The sequence below is a fragment of the Phaethon aethereus genome, assembly GCF_964289735.1.
Source record: "Phaethon aethereus genome assembly, chromosome: 26".
NCBI lineage: Eukaryota > Metazoa > Chordata > Aves > Phaethontiformes > Phaethontidae > Phaethon > Phaethon aethereus.
This window is the reverse complement of record NC_138602.1, coordinates 4,003,217-4,022,763: the sequence shown is the minus strand read 5'-3', so window position 1 is coordinate 4,022,763 and position 19,547 is coordinate 4,003,217. Positions and strand designations below refer to the sequence as shown.

The following is a 19,547-nucleotide window of genomic DNA, read 5'->3' as shown; positions in this document are numbered from 1 at the left end:
AAGAGAAGACACACTTTTGCAGTGCTAGCAAATAGAATGTAACTACGCCAAAGCAGTAGAAGAATTTTTCAGTCTTGCATTCTATTTAGGTAATGCACAGATATGCAAAGTATTACTTTCCAGTTAGATGCGTGAATGAAATATATGTTTCTCAGACTACTGTTACCAAAGAGATGTTTAAACTTCGTCACTTTGTGCATCATACCTCGCTTTTGTTGACTCAGCAGTTCATCACAAGAAGCAAAAAAAGTAGATTTGTTTCATAAAGCCTTTTATTCTTTTTTTTTTTTTTCTTTCAGATTGAAGCTTATGTGGTGGTGAGTATCTGTCTGTGAATCATAGCATGTATCCTTGTAGAGGCACGAGATACTTGTAGCCTTAAGAGGAACAAGTCACACGTCTGTACCTTTTCAAGTCCATTATGGCCATTCCCAACTATAACCTATGCAATTATCTCTGTCCCTGTGTCTTTAACTGATCTTTGTGTCTTGCTTTTTTGTTATCACCAACAAATATACTTGTTTTCTACTTCAGTTTCAGAAATCCATTCCCATTTTTCAGCCTGAGAAGAATTGGCTAGATTCACTGGGGTTTATAAATGTAACAGTCCCACTCAATTTCTCCCTTCTTTTCAATGCAGACACACTCCTATCCTTCATCTGGCTGGGCTGATATAGCAGGGCCAATCTCATCTCTGCACCCAAACATTATGATAGTGGACAATAGAAATTCATGGCAAGGAAAGGGTGCTCCTGTCTTCTTCCTTATGAGGTGAATGAGAGGTTCCTTCTGTGTCTAGTCTTTTTTTCTTTTTTTTTTTTAAACCATGTGTTTTCTTTAGCTGTCAGCAAGCAGAATTCACTCTCTTCTCTTGTTTGCATTCAGTCACAGATTTAATGCTGACAAAACCAGCAGAATTAATTTCACCTGACTTTGTCATCTAAATATTGTCTTGCTAGTTGTACAGTTCCCTTTATGAATAGAAAGAAAGCGTCTTCAGAGGTCAGTTCATCCCATTCAAAATAGGTATCTTAAGATAGGTGGAGGATTTGCCACTTGACAGTGCTTACTTGTGTGCATTGGTTATAGAAGCAGTGTCCTTAAATGAGTACTGAATTTTAGAAAGCAAATACCCCTGGTAAAGTATCTTCAGAAAGCTTTTGACAGATGTTAGTTACATTGGAGCTGTTAGTGAAGTCTATGTATTACAAAATGAAGTTCTGTGTTGCAAACTGAGCTAAATGTATTAGTGATATTCATTTTCACCGTGATGTTTCTCATTCCTAAACCACTATGCAGGATCCTCGGGGGTCTCGTATGATAGAGTGGAGCAATTTGAAGCCGTTCTGTTGTGGTAAGTTTCAGATTATTTTTTCTCAATATATTGTTCTTTGTCTTTGCTTCTGCTTATACTGAGTTGTGTTCAGTAAGCCTTGACAAGGGCTGATGAGTGACACAGAGCTCACAGTATGTTGTTTCCTTTTTCAGGTATTGTAAATATGACCTTTCCTTTGTCTGATCAGCCAGTGTTTGGTGAATGGCTCATCTTTGCTGAAATGCAGGGGCACACATACAACAAATCGTTTGAAGTTCAGAAATATGGTGAGTTGTACCCAAATCAACTTTGACTATAACCCAAGTGCATTTGGAAGAAAAAAATATTATGAAATGTTTCTGCTTGAGATGAAACACCTCAGAAATAATGCATTTAAAAGCATGAGGAAAAATTCTTTAGAGGCTATGTACTTCAGGGATATAGACACTTGTAACTTAACGAAGGCCTTTGTTCCTGTCCTTCACACTTCATAAAGAACCTGAAATGATGTGTCATATTGCACGACCTAGTTATGTAACAAAGATTTAATTTTGCTTTGGAAAACTCATAAATGTGCGTTCAGTCTGTCAGTGCTTTCCTTCCTTTCCCAGAGCCCTTCTTGGAATTCTGAATTCTTTTCTTTGCTAGCCTTCTTTTCAGTCTCAAAGCCCCTCTGTTTGATGAAAGGTGGGCATCATTACACCCAGCACATCATCTATGACATCTGACCTGATCACGCAAGCATTTATAGACACTGACAACTGCTAATATCTCAGCTCTATTCCCGACACACTGTGGAGGAGTCAGTAGTGACTTGTCCTCTTTACCATGTATGTAGGAGAGAAAGCTTGGGCTCAAATCCTGGAACACAGATCCCTCTGAAAAGAAGTAGAAGTCTAAGGGTGTTTTGCTAAGGTCATCTTTCCAAGATGGTCTTGGCTTGCTACTTTTGTTGAGTCACTCTCTGCTGGGTGCTGTCCTGTCTGTTAGCTACGCTGCCCTCATCCAACCATAAGCAGTGATCTTCTCAGAGCTGTGTATGCTTTTGCTGTAATCTGGACAATAAGATCTCCTTGAAAAGATTCTGTTGTATTTCTTTTCATTGTAGTATTACCGAAGTTTGAGTTGCTGATTGACCCCCCTCCCTACATTCGTGACCTTTCACTGTGTGAAAAAGGAACTGTCCATGCCAGGTAGGAACATGTCCCAAATAAATTTCCAATACTATGGATCATAGTACAGTCACAGGATGGTGCAGTCACTGGAGGTTGGATCTCATCTGCTGCAGACTTTTCAGATGATTTCTGGTCATCATCAGAAACTTCCTATGTAAAAGCCTTCATAAAAACATCTTAACAATAACAAGCTGGAAAATCTGTGATTGCCCCCCCACCCCCTTTTTCTAGATGTGCAGGTCCCATGGTACTATTCTTGATATAATCAGGGAAACAGAAAACAGCTGGAAGTTATTCATGATCTTCTTTCCATTTCAGATATACATTTGGAAAACCAGTGACAGGAAAGTTAGTTGTCAATATGACTATAAATGGCGTAGGGTACTACAGGCATGAAGTAGGACACCCGGTCCTCAAGACCACCCAGGTGAGTCAGCCGCGATAAAATACCTGATCTGTACTGTTTGACATTAATACCACAGCTCTATTTTACGTTACTGATGTGAGATCAGAAAATAAATGACTAAATGTGATAATTGGGTCCGCCATAATAAAATATTACAGATTTTTACATGGTATGTTTATGATTTGGGGGAGATGAGAATTTGTTGGCATAGTATTAATCTGCTTTTAGAACATATGGGGTTGAGGGAGAACATGAGAATGAAGGACTGTGACACAGCTAGTCCACACTATGGGTAAGGAAGGAAAATAAAACTTACTTTCTTTCCTCCTTCCTTCACCTACTCCCCAGTTAATTCCCTCCACTCCACATCCTTTAAAAATACTGCTACAAACTCCTATCAAGCGTCTGTGCTTTAGGTTTGGCTTCTAGACCCTTTTTGAATGTGAATGCAAACTTATGTTTCCATTCCCCAACGCACTTCCTAGATTGATGGCTCTGCTGTTTTCGATGTGTGTGTGAAAGACATGATGCCAGCTGATGTTCCGGAACATTTTCGAGGCACGGTCAATATCTGGGCCACGGTGATCAGCTCTGATGGGAGCAAGCAGGTTACATTTGACGATTCAACACCTGTTCAAAAACAGCTGATTGATATCAAGTACTCCAAGGATACCAGAAAACAGTTCAAACCTGGATTGCCTTACAAAGGAAAGGTAAGATTAAATGTAGAGACACTGACATGTGGCTGATACAAGGTTATACTGACTTGATCCCAGGATGTTACACCATGTTCTGGTGTGGTTTTCCCACCTGCTGTTTCTGTCATTGACTGGAATTGCCTATAGTGTAAAACCTGTTGTTCTATAAATGAAACTGTGTAGGTTGAAGTCACTTACCCTGATGGAAGTCCAGCTGACAGAGTCACTATTCGAATCAAAGCTGAGCTCACACCAAAGGACAACGTTTATACAAGTGAACTGGTATCAAGAAATGGCCTGGTAGAGTTTGAAATCCCTTCCATCCCTACAGCTGCCCAATATGTCTGGCTGGAGGTGGGTGAAAGCTCTTTATAGGATTAGCGGGCTTTAATGTAACTAATCTTGTCAAACCTGCACTTCATAAATCAGTGCTACAAACAGGAAATCAGTGCCTTTTAGCTTCAACTTCTTGATTTAAATGCAGCAAACACTTGCTTTGTTTCTTCCTGCCAATAGAACTGATGTTGATAACTGTCATGATAAGGTGCTTCTCCAAATACAGCTTAATGTAGTAGTAAAGGTTCGATATTTGGAGAATACCGTTGCTATGTAAAGATGACAAGAGATGAACAGCTGGATAGCATAAAATGGGAGATGGGGATACGGTGGAAGCAGCGCATACAAATCGGGCTTTCTATGCATGCATAACATTCAAATGTAACTTTTGTTAAGACCAAAGTGACAGCGATTGATGGGAAACCATCTGGAGATCAATATCTGCCAAACTACTTGTCCATCAGTAGCTGGTACTCGCCCAGCAAGTGTCACATCCAGCTCCAGGCACCAAATAAACCTTTCCAGGTATGTTGGCTTCATATTTCATCATGGCAACAACTGCATTTCTTGGCTTAAAGTACTTTGTTCTAACTAAATATTTCTAGCCATTTCTGTTTCTGAGATCCTGGGCTATTATTGTTTCCACTACAAAGGTTGAAGTAGCTGCACTTCAGCCACCAAATAATTGTTCAACGTGGACTGCACATGGTTCTAAGCAAAGTGCCTTTGATGCTTTGCGCAGCATTTCATTCTCCTTTGTGTTATGGAGACAGGGGAGGGAGGGTGGGTATAGGCAGCGACAGCATTTAAGTTTTTCATATTTGAGTGTGTGTTCTGTGCACCTCCAGTAACACTCACATACGAGTTGTGTAGTGAAAATGACATGCTTTAGTTCAAGTCAACAAATGCTGAAAGATTGGAAGGGATGTTAGTGGGAGTAGCTTAATTACTAAAGATCCAAACTAGGGCTATGTAGTCTCACTAGAATTTCCAGTTTAAATCTCAGCTGGGTCTGTTTCGTCTTCCAGTTACCAAACTATGAACATAGTTATCTTGTTTTCTTGTGTAGTTTTTGTTGGAGCCTCTGAAAATGTAGTCAGTCCTTCCATATAAAAGTTGTCATGACCTCTTTCCTAAAGGAAAGATCTGATTTAACCATGGTTTCCGTTGCATATTGTTTTACTGAGAGTTGTTCAGGGTTTCTTTTCTACCTAAGAAGGTGCTCTGAGGGTCTGCCTATTGCTTTGTGGGGAAGAAAAAAAAGTAGGTCTTGGCAATATGCGCACTTAGATTTCTGTTATCAGCAGATCCGTCAGGTTGGTTTCAGACTCTTTGTATCCAAATAAGACCATTTTTTTATCATTGCATTTCATGGTAGTTTAATGGCTAATTAATCTTTTACAAGTTTCCTGAGGTATGGAAGGGGGATTATACACTGCTAATCTGAACACATTGTTCTTATTATAACCTGATTAGAACTAATTCTTCTGTGGGAAAGCTAGGAGTTGGATGACCAGCTGATGTGGGAACTGTTTCCCTGCTTTGCCAGCTCTTACTGGGTGTTCCAATTAGCTACATTCATTTTTTAATGAATTGTTTCATCATTTGCACTGGGGAATTCTTAATACTTCAAATATTTAATGTCACGAGGCATTTCTTGGACTCTGTGGCATTCTCACTGTATTTAGCCGTTAGCAACTCCTTGTATTCAAGCCCTTGCCTTTTTGGTTTGTACCATATGTACATTCTGGAAAGATAACAGTGTTAGTGCTGAAGAAAGAGGTATTTCAAAAGACTTCATTGGGATTTAACATTTCTATTCAGCCTTAATGGTCTTAGTTGGGCATTGCTATGCTTTAAATAGCAGGAGGATCAGGAGTGGAAGTTGCTGAAGAAATCTTACTTAACGCAAGTATTAGCTGCTCCTCATATCCCAGAAGCAAGAAGTTTGTGTTCCTAGGAAGGCCGGCTGCTCCACAGAAGGCTTATTACTCAGCCAGACGTGACCCAGTCCTAATCCTGTGACTGAGCACCGATGTCTATTCTGTGGAGATTGGTGGTATTTGGGGGATTTTGTTTCCAGGGGATTCAGTACTTTGCAAGTACCTCTGGGTATAGGACTTTGGTGCACAAAAAGTGCAGGAAGTCAGTGTGCTGCTCTGAAGCCTATTGCAGGCATCAGATGGGTTTAACCAGAAAAAAGAAGCTCTCTTCTCTTTATTTGTGTGTTTGACAGCTCCTTGAGTGCCAGACTTGCAAATTAATATCAAGGCTTGTGTAATTTGAAAGCTTTTTCCCTCAGATCTATTCCCAGTAATTTCATGTTTGAATTAGTATTTTCCATATGAAAGTAATCACCATGTATAATCTCAATTAAACTGCAAAGACTCTCAAACGCACATCTCTTCCCACCCCCAACCCATCTCTTTCTTTTTTGGGCTGGACTACTGAAGGGGTGTCTAAAATTCAACCAATTCTGACAGCTGCTCTGTGCCAAAAGGCTTAACTTTCAGGATTCCAGAGATTCCTTTATTGTTTTCATTAATGCATACAACCCCCCAGCCCATTCTCCTGGTAGATTTGCAGGGAATGAAGAGCTGAACACAGGCCCCTTTTTATTGTGAAGAAAGACCATGGAAACAGTGCTAATGTAGTGTACTTTTCAATGCATACATTTCTTAGGAGAGGGGTCACATCTCTTGTGGACTGAAACCCAAGTAGACTTCTGTGCTTTATAAATAAAAAGCATGCATTGTAACAGACCAGATCTTTTGCTTTTCTGTCTTTGGGTGCAGGTAGGAGAGGAGGCTTGGATTGCAGTGAAGTCCACATGTCCTTGCAACTTCACTCTACATTATGAAGTGGCATCGCGAGGCAACATTGTGCTTTCAGGACTGCAGTCCAGTAACATCACCCAGCAGAGGAGCAAAAGAGCCACCTTTCCCTTTGAGAAGAACACTGATGTCACACACTTCCCAGAAACAGGTAGCTAGCATCATAAATGCAAGCTTGCCTCTGTTTTCAGGGAAAAACTACCTTTCTGCAAACCTAAGTATCCTCTTTTTTGAATTTGATGCTCCTTAAAGGGCATAGAATAATTTTGTGCAAGAAAAATAGGAATATCCATTGCACACACAGTCATATAGAAAAAAGATAAATTTCTCCAAGACGGATCACTCTTGGAGACTTTTCTCTAGTCTTTCCGTAGTCTTTTGCTGTTAAGAAAACTCTAGTCTTTCTTAATATGCTTTGCTTGGGATCAGCTGAGTTGGTAGGGAAGCATATGATGGGGCTGAGGGAATTTACTAAGCTGGTTGAGCTTAAACTAGGAAGAGGACATTAGCCTGATCCATGCCATCAGTCCGTCTAAAGGAGAAGTTCATGCAGTTAGCACAGGGAAGGGAAATGAAGTGTGGACTCCTAGTTTGTACAAGGAATACCAGAAAGGTACAAATCCGATGAATTCAGGGAACAGGGGGATAAAGAATGGTATGCTTGGGAAGATGCGTACAACAGCTGCCAGAGGCAAAGTCTGTCTATCCTAGTAACATGTCTGCAATAGCAGCCGGTTCCAGATAGTTAGGAGAAAAGTAAAAGAAACTTCCCTAGATGTACCCACCCAGCCTCTGGTAATCAATGGTTTAAGAATTCATAGTAACTTTCTGCACTGAAGGTTGGTTCTGAGCTGTTGTATTTACAGGTTGCCCAGAGACATTGTGGTTGCTCCATCATTGGAAGTGTTCAAGGTCAGGTTGGATGGGGCTTTGAGCAACCTGAGCCAGTGAAAGGTGTCCCCTCCCCACAGCAGGGGAGTTGGAACTAGGTGATCCTTAAAGGTCCCTTCTAATCCAAACCATTCTATGATTCTATTTAACCGCTGCTAGCGAAACAATGCTCTATAAACTGCATAATCCTTTTTCAAACCTATTTATACTTTTTCTCTCAGCAGTGTTCTGCAGCAATAGAATAGCTCTTTTTTTTATTTTAAATGGCTTAACAACTTAATTGTATATTCCTTGATTTTATGTCAGGAAAAACACTGGGTAGTCACTCTCTATCCACCTTCTCTATACTGCTCGTTATGTTATGGGTGCTAATTGCCTATCAACTTACATAAGGAAAAGAAAGGAAGGGAAAAGATTCTGGGTTCAAGAAGAGTGTATGCAACAGGAACAAGGGAAGGATGCAAGTCCTGGGTGGAGAGTTCTGTGCCTCACAGCATTTGGATGTGATTTTGATAAATAACACTGTCCTTTTTACAATCTATTTTTAGCACCGACCAGTATCCCTGCAGCAGAGGTTGAAGTCTGCATGACATTCCTCCGGTTCACAGTAGTTCACAACATGGCTCCCTTGGGCCGTCTGCTGGTGTATTACGTCAGGGAGAATGGAGAAGGGGTCACAGACAGCTTGCAGTTCTCTGTGAAGTCCTCCTTTGAAAATCAGGTATTGGCAACGCAGCTAGCGGAGAAGAAGGGGTGGTGTCTCGTTATTCCTTGTAGTTTTGTCTGAGTCAAGATAAAGGGATTTAATGTTAAATGCCTAGGTTGCAGTGGCGCTCTCAGCAAATGACACCAAACCTGGTGATGTTGTGAACATCAAGGTCAGAGCTGCAAAATCAAGCTGCGTCTGCATTGCCACTGTGGATAAGAGCGTCTACTTGCTGAAGACAGGTTTTCAGCTGACAGCCAGTCAGGTAAAAGGACACTTAAGGCACTGATGTCTTTTTCTTAATACTACTATCTGCACTTTACCTTTAGTAAATAGCCTTTATACCTAAGGACATCCGTATCTCCCCTTTCCCTGCAGGTTTTTCAAGAGCTTGCAGAATATGATGTATCTGATGCTTTTGGAGCTCCGAAGGAAGAAGGGCACTTCTGGTGGCCAGGCATGTCCTCACGTAGACGCCGTAGATCATCTGTCTTTCCCTGGCACTGGGACATCACCAAGGATGCTCGCTTTGCGTTTACAGTAGGAAGAATCAGCCTCACTTCTCTGTGGAGTGTCTTGTTTACTTTCATGTTTGCAGGATAATATTCAGCTGCATAGGCCGTTTTTTTTTTTTTTCACGTCAGGGCTGTTTCTTCAGGGTGTAGACTGAAAAGTAATTTCTGAGAACAGATTGTGCACTGTTCCAGCAAAGATGTTGGAGAAACGTGCTTTGATTTTGGCCAGTCTTGATGAGAGGGGCAGATATCCTGTTGGGTGAAGGCATTCATGCTGATGCCCTGGAGGATCAGACAGGGGACCAGAAGGTCCCTCCAGGCATGGGTGAGCATGCAGATCTCTTCTGCAGTTACTTCGACAGGGAAGGAAGGTGCAACATGAGTCTTTTCTTATAGCCTTTTGCCTTTTAGACTATCCTTTGGAAATCCTTTAAACTTCTTTCCTGCCCCAGTTCTGCCAGCTTCTGTGGCCATCTGTGTGAAAGATCAGTAATATTTTCTTTGTATCCTTGATCAGGTTACCCTGATACTCTGTCTCTTCATTCTTTGCCCTTCCGCCATTTTAGCTAAATTGTTCTATTGTTTTTCTTAAACCCCGTAGACTTTCACATGTTCTCCCAGTGCCTCAATCTCTTCATCATAAACTCTAAATCCTCATTGCTATCCACTGCTGCAGGAGTCGCTGCTGCTTCTCTCCCTGCGATCTGTTGGGGTTTTTGTTCTGATGCTCTTTTTTTCTTACTGAGAGGCGTAAGCTCTCAGGAAAAGGTACATACGTTAATAGCTGGTATGTATGCGTTGCTGTATACCTGATTTGTAATAATTGGATGTGTATATACAGAGAACAAAGCTCATATTCCCTTTGGCGTCTGGGAACTGCTGTCTCTTATGAATAAGTGCATTTAGGGGACAGAGCTGGCAGACAGCTTTCTTATGAATTTTGTATTTTTACTGTGAAGCTGTGTGGACAGTTTCCATTTTGCTTGGCATTCCTGGTAGTGCAGAATCGGTGATGTCTGATGTGAGAGCTGCCTGCTAACTGCAGCAGAACACACTGGAAACTTTTAGGAAGGGTAAAAAGCTGTAATGTAATATTCTAGGGGAAAAATATGTGTAATAATTTTTCACCTGTAGCTGCCTGGCAGTTACACATGCCCAGTAATGTTAGATACTGGTTTAAATGTGTTTTCCAAGCAAACAAGAGCTTTCTTGTAAAAGCTCTGCCTATAAAGTGCCTACATATTTTCGCATTAACAGTAATTTTTAGGTTAAAGTTCTAAAAAATCCTCAAGTTTCAATTGACATTTACCCCATAAATGTTGGAATAGGATTTGGGGATTCTATTCAGAAAAGTTTTTATTGGTACATGTTTAATTCTCTTTTTGTTGTTGTTGCTGGTTTTTGTTTTGTGGTCTTCATTTTTATTGTCTAGGAAACTGGCTTGGTTGTAATGACTGATATAGTCAGCTTAAACCACAGACAGAATGGAGGCATGTACACGGATGAGGCTGTCCCAGCTTTTCAGCCGCATACTGGGACATTGGTGGCTACAATGCATTCTAAAATAGCACCAAGGTAACATTTTTGTTGTAATGCATATTGTCTGATACTCTTAGCTATTTATTTTTTTTTCCTATATTCTCGGCTGATTTCCACCTCCATGCTCATAGGAAATTGCTTGGTTTAGACAAGGTGGTAGTGAGGAAACACTCTTCCATTGTCTTGATAGACCTAGCAAAAATTATAACTGAGCCTACTTTAAATTAATTCTGGAAAAATGCAAAGTAAAATTCCTCAAAAGGATCATTTGCAGCACTTTGCATATCTCATTTTTTTGTGAATTAGTTGCTGCTGCTAGCCCTTGTTTTGCAGAGTTGCTCATTGCTCATTATTTTGACCATTCAGCTATTGGTCAAAATAAATAAAATGAAGGACTGCAGGAAGAAAAAGTCGTGAAGTGCTATCACTAATGCTGCAAGCTGAGGATGTGCCTTCCCTTTGTATTCTGAACCACTTGGTGGCCTCTCTTAGCAGAGTAAGTTTTGGAGGTTAGTTAAGAAAAAAATAGTGAAGCATCACAGGTGTAAAAAAAATGGAACAAATTCTGGAAGTATTAGAGATCAAGACAATTCCAAGAGAAGAAACAAAAGGGAATATAACGTAGTGATTGCCGTAACTGCTATTAGTAAGGCCCTGTCGTCATATCATGGGAAGTCACATGCTCTGTATTCTCCCTTTGATTTTGTTTGGTGAAACAATTTGGATCGTAAAATGGTTCTGAGGGTTTTTTTAGATTATATTTTTATGCTAGTTCTTAAGATTATCTTGTTTATACTTTTTATTTTTAGATTCTTCTTTATGTCTCCAGGCTGTTTGATGTGTGTGTGCACAGTGGGATCATTTGGAAAGATGATGTAATTTGTGTTCTGAATGATATACCCATTCACTTTTTAATGATTCTGTGCTAGCTAGTTTTGGTTGGTCATGTGAGCTGCATTCAGGTGATAACACTGATTTGTCAGTTACTGTTAAAACCGTCTTATTAAAAGAATTCATTGCCAAGGACTTGTTTCTTGTTCTAGCAGAGCAGAGAAGAGAAAAAGAACCTTCTTTCCCGAAACATGGATTTGGCACTGCCTCAATGTCAGGTATTAACAGGGAATTCCAGAGGGTTGTATCCTCTTCAGCTGCAGAAAACAAAGCTATTTAAAACCTCCTGGAGTTACGTTGGCATTCTCTGATATTTTTTTGTTGTTTTTGCTTTTCTTCATTACTGCTTTAATCAGTAATCTTTGTCTATATCATTTCATCTGATTTTGAAGTGTATTCACTTACTTCAGGTTGAACCTGTTGGTTGTGACTACATTGCAACCCATGTATAATTCACCGTGGTGTCACAAGCAGAGGAGTATCTTCAGGGAAGAAAAGGAGCAGTGGTTTGGTTGAACACATTTCTAGGTTTTACTCACTTATGGAAAGGGTGTATCAACAAGCTACTGAAGAGCAAGTGAGGATATAGGTTTGCAGTGATTAGCTACTGTGAAGAACTACCTGTTGCATAAACTTGCCTCATGATAAATAAAAGTCAGACTGCTCTTGCAATAAAAAGGACCTGTAAGATATAAAGTGATGATGCATGTCTAGCTCCTTTTTAATATCTTCATAGAAACCTGAATTCGATGTACCACTTAAGGAAGCAAAAAGTAATGGGAACTCTTGCTAGAGTTCAGTCGAGAGGCAAGACCAGCCCCTCAGAAGTGCCAGTTTCCCTTTACAGTGGGGAATGAGTTGGGTCTGGATTTGTGTTTGGACCCTGGGATAATCCAGAAATGTCAACTTCAGTGAGCGCTAGTGTTTTTATTCCTTCCCACCCCTATTCCAGCATCAGTTGCTGCGTATGCTTTAGTGGGAAAATGATCCCAGGGTAATATGTGTGAGGAGATGGAGGCAGAACAGCTTCTGTAAATGCTGGGATGGCCTAACCATGCACTGGTGAGTATGCTATGCTGATCGCTTTTTAAATTGCCCAGAGCCCTTCTTTCTCTTTCTTCTGATGCAAGAACGTCTCCCCCAAACCTTAATTTACTGCCCAATCAATCATGGTTTCCACCTGGTACAGCTGGAACTAAAGAAATTAATAAACAGATAACTAATCTCTCCCAGAAACAGCACATCTAAGATAATTTGAAGCAATTATTAACAGGCTTCTTCAGGTTTGCAAGTAAACTTAATTCTCAATAAATGATTATAAATTAAATTTGACAGGAACTTGCAGCAAGTGTATTCAAATCTGTTCAATTGAGCATGAAATATGCTTTGTAGAAATACACAAAGAATTCCAGAAGTGCCCGTTTGGGCCTCAGCAAGCTGGGGCAGTTAATTATAAGTGGGAGAGCGTGGAATAAAAAGTTGCAGATTGCATTTTCTCCACTTCATTTCATAGAAACAACTGAGTTGAGCATTCCTTGATTTCCACTCTCTTGAACAGGAAGATATTTTTTTTTTCCTACCATTTGTAATTATAATATACAATCCTCAAAAAAGAAACAAAAGCCTAATGTCAACTTCCCAAACCAATTCTAAAAATTCCTAGAGCCTGGACGGAGGGTCTAATGGCTGGAAATGTGTGTGTACTTTGGCCCCCCGCCCAGAAGAGTAAGTGCCCTCATGTGTGAAAATAATGTTAATGCTGGTTATGGGCTGAAATCCCAGTGGAAAGAACATCAGCTGCAACAAATTGTCCGGTTAAGCAGACTGGAATACTGCCAGTTCTGGAGCTAGGACACCCTTCTGCTTACTCTTCAGAGCTCAAGTTTATTGCAGGTACCAGCTACTTAAATCCAGTTAGGATGAAGACCTAAATATTAAGGAACTAGTGTGCTTAAAAGAAGTTAAAATGACTTGATGCTGTGGTGCTTTCAAGCCAAGTGCATTTCCCAGGCTCCGCACTCTGTAGTTTGAGTGGGGGAACCATATTCCTTGGCCAGAGTGCTTGGAGACTGGCTGAACCCAGCATGCCTATTCAAAGGCATAGTGATCAATAGGGTTTTTTATCAAACTGGGATTGTTTGGTTTAATCCTTTTCCTACTGTAATATAAATACACAGACCGGTACATGACATGCTGCCTAGTTACTGAGAGTTAGAAGAGCTTGGGCTCATTGAAAATTGCCAACAGTTGATTTACACGTTGAATGTAAAGGTACTTCATTGGTGCCTAAAATGTAAATAACCTTCAGCTGAAAAGCAGTGAAAGCGCAATTCTTCAGTTCGTCCTGGATATGAATCAGGCGGTATTGCAGCATTGAAAGACAGTGTGTTATGCTGTAGACTCGCAGAGCTTATTCTGAAGACCTTGCTGTCTCGTTTTCTATGCCAACTAAGATGCACGTTGCTCTCAAAAGATTACAGAGCTAGCAGCATGTGTATCAAGCTCTGGGGAATAAATAAGAGCTTGAGAGAAAACAACCTTAGGGTGTACTCATAACTGCACCAATCATCCTGCCAGTTGAGCCATGAAATAGCTTTTGTTCTTGCTTTAGAGGAAATGTTTTCTGTTCCAGGCAAGGCCAAAGCTTCTTTGCAGGAGGGAAATAGCAAAGTCTGCAGAACAAAATTGAATTTCTATTATTATAAAGCATGGAAGAGGATACCAGGTTTATGATACCCTGTTGTGGTATGCACAGTAAAGCCAAATACTCAGAACAGAAATTTAATTTTTAATAATTAGTTTCAATCTTCATTGGAAGAAAATTATGTTTTTGGAAATTTTCTGAGTTGGGCATTCCAAAAGCCAACCAACCAAAATGTTTCTGAATCAAAATATGCTCCCCTGGACAAGAAGTTGCTGAACTTGGTGTCTGGAAAATTTCTCATTTGCCCTTACATTCAAGCAGAGTCTGCAGTGTGGCAATGTATACAAGGACAATGGGTTCCAAGAAAAATTATTTTTGTTTCACTAGCTGTTTAATAAATTATTGCTGAACTATTTTTATCCAGGATCTCAGCCTAGGGTTCTTTTCTTTTTCCTTCCTTCCTTCCTTTTACCTTCCTTCCTTCCTTCCTTTTACCTTCCTTCCTTCCTTCCTTTTACCTTCCTTCCTTCCTTCCTTTTACCTTCCTTCCTTCCTTTTACTTTGTGCAAATGTTTGCCTCTAAGAAAAGTGACTTTATAATGAGTCTGCAAATGCCTGTAAAGCTTTTACTCCAGTAAGAACTTGTATGTTAGACTGTGTTTTGCAGAAGCAACTGCTTGCTGTTCTGCTCCTTATAAATGTGCCTAGGTCTCAAAAAACCTGATAGAAAACATGGAGCCCTTTATAAGCTCCTGTTCAAAGCCGACACTGATGCTATGTTGTAAGTTTGAATCTGGAGGGAATTCCCCAAAATGTTTGGCTCTGTGTGCTTTAGCTTCTTTCAAGAGCATTTCACTGGTCTGATCAACCCAAGTTATTCCCTGTTCTCTTTGGTAGTAATATATCAGGAGAAGCACAGCTGCATGTGGAAGTGCCAGACTCCATCACTACCTGGATAACTGAAGCTGTGGGTCTGTCTGAAGAGAAGGGGTTGGGCATTGCCAGTCAAACAGAACTGAAGACATTTAAACCTTTCTTCATTGATTTCACCTTGCCATACCACGTCATCCGGGGAGAACAGACCAAAATCCCATTGACTGTCTACAATTACTTAGCTGTCTGTGTAGAGGTAATGGCCCTCTTTATTCCCGTTACTAAGTCACTAAATTATGTTTTATCATCAAAACGTGAGCTACAAGTTACGGTAGATGAGGTATAGTGGTAATGTAGCGATAAGGTCAGCATAAATGCTTTGAACAAGATAACAATTTTGCTCTTCAGTATGAATAAATGTCACTGCTTTATTTACTTTTAGCTTGAAACAGCTGTAGTTGTCTGAAGTGTCTTGGAACACTTCAGAAATACAAATATTGAAAAATGCAGGGAAGGCAATTAGGAAGCTTATGCTGAACCACAGAGAGAATTTCCTTCATAATCCAAAAGCTACTGAAGGTAGTTTATTTTGAAAGAACTTTTTTTTTTTAAGAAATCCCATCTCACTAGATGTTTACATAAATTAATTATCTGTCTAGCTCCTGCAGTATCATTCTGAACTACTTGTAGAATTGCTGAGCTGAAAGTAATGCTGTCAGTCAAATACATTACTAGAAGGTTTGAAGAATGAATAATCTGTGCATGCTATGATTATATTAAGCATTTTGTGGTTTTCAGATTTCTCATATGTATCGGTTGGTTTTGCAGCTGAAACTTGCAATAAATGGCATTCAAAAATTTTGACAGGTCCATGTGAAGATTTCTGTTCCAAAAGGCATAAAGTTTGTTGGGCATCCTGGGAAGCACCATCTGACAAGAAAGAAGTGCGTTGCCCCTGGGGAAGCTAAACCCACCTCTATCGTTTTGTCCTTCAATGAGCTTGGACTGAGCAACATCACTGGTAGTATAGAAATAAAAATAGCTTGCTGCTTGAAGGATTTTTTACAAGTGTTTCCTTTTTATTCCTCTTTCAGAAGAAAATTCTTATTTCCCTAGTACGCCAAAGTGGAATCATTCGTTCCACTTTCTGCCAACTTAGCTTTTCAACCTCACCTGTTTCTCAGAAACAGGTTCTATAGCTGTAATGCACTGAAGAGTCTGTATGAACAAAGTTCAGGAGCTTCCCTAGCCATCAGTCTTCCTGTTGTGTGATACGTGGTCATGTAAGGTTTGGACCTGTTACATCTTCCTGAAGAGATCTGTGGAAATTTTTAAATAGGAGAATAACAACAAATTCTGTACATCTTTCAAGCAAATAATCACAGTAAAAATTGTGTAACGCTGGAAACTAGGAAAGAGTTTCTCTGTTGCCCTGTGACTGTCCAAATACTGTCCGATTTTAGATGTGACTGTTCAAATACGTGTGGAATAAAGGTAATATGAGAGCTGTAATTACAAAACACTTGATGTATTGGTAATGAACTGTATCTAATTAGTTTAGATCTTCACTTGAACTCCTGAAGATCTTCCTATCACAAAATCTCTGCATCTTTTCCCTTCTGTTTCTTAGCAAAAGCTTTTGCTTATGGTGGAACTAATTGCTGTCAGGAAGGGATGCAGACCTTAAAGAATGGCAAGCACTCAGAGGACAATTACATGGACAAAAGGACCCCAGTGGGAGTGGATTATGTTCGCAGTAGTGTTATTATTGAGGTAAGAAAATATGAATTTGTAATACTTGAGGAAAAAAAATTATAACTGGTTGGGCAAATCTTGAAAGTTTTTAGGTAGTTAATGAAACTTCAGTAGCTTTATAAGAATCTTCAGGTTGATTTATTGTATGTTTACGTGACTGGAAATAATCCATTTTTTGTGGTACGTGTAGAGAAAGGGCCCATTTGGTTCTGAGTTCATACAGGTGAATCTTCAGTGCTGTTCAGAAAAAAAAGGGATAGAAATTTTATCAGATAATCTTGCTCTGTTCATCTAAGAAATACGCTGTGATGTCAGGTTCACTGGTAGTGATTAGTATATCTCTAGCTAACAGAATACAGTGTAATAACTTTTCTATAAAGGATATAAGACACTGTACAGCAGCAGAATATTATTTATGTATTTTGTAAGTAAAACTGAGTGTTACTGCTAATCCAAGCACTGTATTTTTCTGTATGAATTTCTGTCTTTATATAGCCAGAGGGACTGTCCAGAGAATACACCTATAGTGTGTTCTTCTGCCCAAATGGTAAGTTCATTATTTGAATGAGATAAATTAAGTTTGTTTGATTTAGTTATAAATAGAAACATGTGGCTTCATCTCATGAAAAAAAAATTTTTAGAAAAAAAATCTTTGTTTCCATTTCTCTATGATTAATGAGTTATGGTGTGTAGGAGGAACTTTTGAATAAAGAGTCTTTCTTACCTGGCTGGCTAATTATGAATTTGCTCTAACTGCCCAAGTGATTTCTGGAAATGGCAATTAAATTCCTTTACTTTATGAAACAGTTTAGGTATTCAGCACTGTGGACAGTAACTGTGACTGTACTATATTTTCAGCTTGTGTTTTAAAATTCAGTTCTGGAATCAGTATGTCCTTTCTGCCTGAGATTTGGATAGCTCAAAGTTGGCTCCAGTCGCTAAACAGAGATGCTTTTGACTACTAGATTAGAACTGAAAAATCACTTACAGGCTTCATAAGAAATCCAGCTGAGCAGTTTGAATTGAAGGATCTTTTATATTGGAAGGGGGTATAAATAGAAGATGGGAAGAAACATCCACATATACTTTTATAGTTTGTTTAAGAGAAGCTGGAAAAAAGAACATGTACTTAAGAAAGGTCTGTTTGTTTAAATTTTAGTAGTTAACTATGGGGTATATTTGAAGTATGTGAGCTAAGCTCTAATTCTTACAACGTTCCATTATTTTTCTGATTAGAGAAAATACACATTTCTACACCTAACAAATATGAGTACCAATACATGCAGAAACCTGCCCAGATGACACACTTTGACATTGCTGTGAAAGCACACAATGATGCTCACCTGGCCTTGTCCTCTGGTCCACATGACATGGCAGAGATGACTGAGATTGTTATTGGTGGACATCAAAATACTAAAACATGGATTTCCGTAAGCAAAATGGGTGAGCCGGTGGTCAGCAGGGACACAGCTGGTATCCTCTCCTGGGATGAATTCCGCAGCTTCTGGATCAGCTGGAAAAATAGAATTATCCAGGTAGTGAATTTATCTACGTAATGATCTGGAAGTCTCTTGCTTTCTTAAATAGAGTTTGAGCACATATACGGCAGATTTTCATTAGGCTTGTTGTAGAAGAAGATACGTTCTGAAAGCTTCATTCCTGTTGCTTTTTCTGTATTAATTCTTGATCAGGCTGTTTTAATCAGAACATACCTTCTTGCCACTTCACGTTCTCAGGACCTCAGTCTTTGATGTTTTTAGTGCTAAGTGTGCTGAAAACCTTGGAGTTCAAGCCTGTGGAATTCTCATTAAACTTCCTTGGATTGTTTGGTGGGTGGGAAAGAGAAAGGTAGTGGTCCATCTACAGTGTTCTCTGATGCACACATAAGTTACTGGGTCTCAGGACACGTGGCAGTCTGACTTCCTATGTGTGGGTTCTTGGAACTGCATGGTGTTTTGTTTCTTTCAGGTTGGCCATGGTACTCGGGTGCTAAATGAGTCTATTATTGTGGAGTGGACAGTCCCCAAACAGCTTGAGGTGAAGTACATTGGCTTTTCCACAGGCTGGGGGTCAATGGGAGAGTTTAAAATTTGGAGAAAAGAAGAGACTGATGAAAATCACAATGAAGCATTTACTCTTGGAGTTCCCCACAACATAATTCCAGGATCAGAAAGAGCTACGGCTTCAATAATAGGTATCAATTATGAGGAGGTATCACTAGGTACCAGTTATCAAATATGAAGAGATATACTCCAGCTGTTACTTGCTTCTGACCAGTGTTTGAGTAATAAAGACCAGATAAGATAGGCATTTACAAAGGTATATGCTGCTTAGTTCTGGGACAAATAAATATTTTTTTGGTCACTTGTTTGAACCCTGCTTGAGTTGACAGTGACTTAAAGTTGATACCATCTGAGGGCTTTGCAGAGGCACTGTCTGCTAGAATTCATAGTATTCCTTTCATATTCATCATAATCACAAATTGTGCTGTGTTCTAAACTAGTAATCTAAATTGGGGAGTCATGGATAATCAAACTCTGAAACGTGAAATTTCTTCTATTTCAGCAAGAGCTTGAAGGCCTAAGACTTAACATCTGAAGGACTTCCAATTTATAATACAGTTTGTTTAAGTTGACTATGTGTAGCTAGTAGAAACTAGTGGTCAAGTGGGTTTTAATCATAAGATATTAAAAGGAAGTGTAATTCCTTGATACAAACATATCGCCTCATTTTCAAACAGGAGATGTAATGGGTCCTACATTGAACAACTTGGACAATCTTTTGCGATTACCCTTCGGATGTGGGGAGCAGAACATGATCCATTTTGCTCCTAATGTTTTTGTCCTGAAATATCTGCAGAAAACCAAACAACTCAGTCACGAGGTGGAGAGCGAAGCTACTGATTACCTTGTTCAAGGTAACTTACTACACTTAAAATTTATAGAAGGAGAAAGACTTGTAATTTAGAA

General features: G+C 39.6%; 1 protein-coding gene across 1 annotated transcript in view; it reads left to right on the top strand.

The window, feature by feature from the left end:
* Positions 1-19,547, top strand: part of CPAMD8 (C3 and PZP like alpha-2-macroglobulin domain containing 8) — a gene marked incomplete at its 3' end in the record, with an annotated part of 54,255 nt that overhangs the window by 7,314 nt on the left and 27,394 nt on the right. The window contains exons 6-26 of the mRNA XM_082011086.1: positions 300-317; positions 1,300-1,354; positions 1,489-1,602; positions 2,424-2,508; positions 2,809-2,917; positions 3,382-3,609; positions 3,778-3,948; positions 4,327-4,455; positions 6,726-6,915; positions 8,204-8,376; positions 8,477-8,626; positions 8,740-8,901; positions 10,309-10,451; positions 11,462-11,524; positions 14,848-15,079; positions 15,691-15,844; positions 16,454-16,596; positions 17,074-17,125; positions 17,815-18,113; positions 18,547-18,772; positions 19,319-19,495. Of these exons, the coding sequence (XP_081867212.1) occupies positions 300-317; positions 1,300-1,354; positions 1,489-1,602; positions 2,424-2,508; positions 2,809-2,917; positions 3,382-3,609; positions 3,778-3,948; positions 4,327-4,455; positions 6,726-6,915; positions 8,204-8,376; positions 8,477-8,626; positions 8,740-8,901; positions 10,309-10,451; positions 11,462-11,524; positions 14,848-15,079; positions 15,691-15,844; positions 16,454-16,596; positions 17,074-17,125; positions 17,815-18,113; positions 18,547-18,772; positions 19,319-19,495 (3,073 nt within the window). The remainder of the gene's footprint in view (positions 1-299; positions 318-1,299; positions 1,355-1,488; positions 1,603-2,423; positions 2,509-2,808; positions 2,918-3,381; positions 3,610-3,777; positions 3,949-4,326; positions 4,456-6,725; positions 6,916-8,203; positions 8,377-8,476; positions 8,627-8,739; positions 8,902-10,308; positions 10,452-11,461; positions 11,525-14,847; positions 15,080-15,690; positions 15,845-16,453; positions 16,597-17,073; positions 17,126-17,814; positions 18,114-18,546; positions 18,773-19,318; positions 19,496-19,547) is intronic.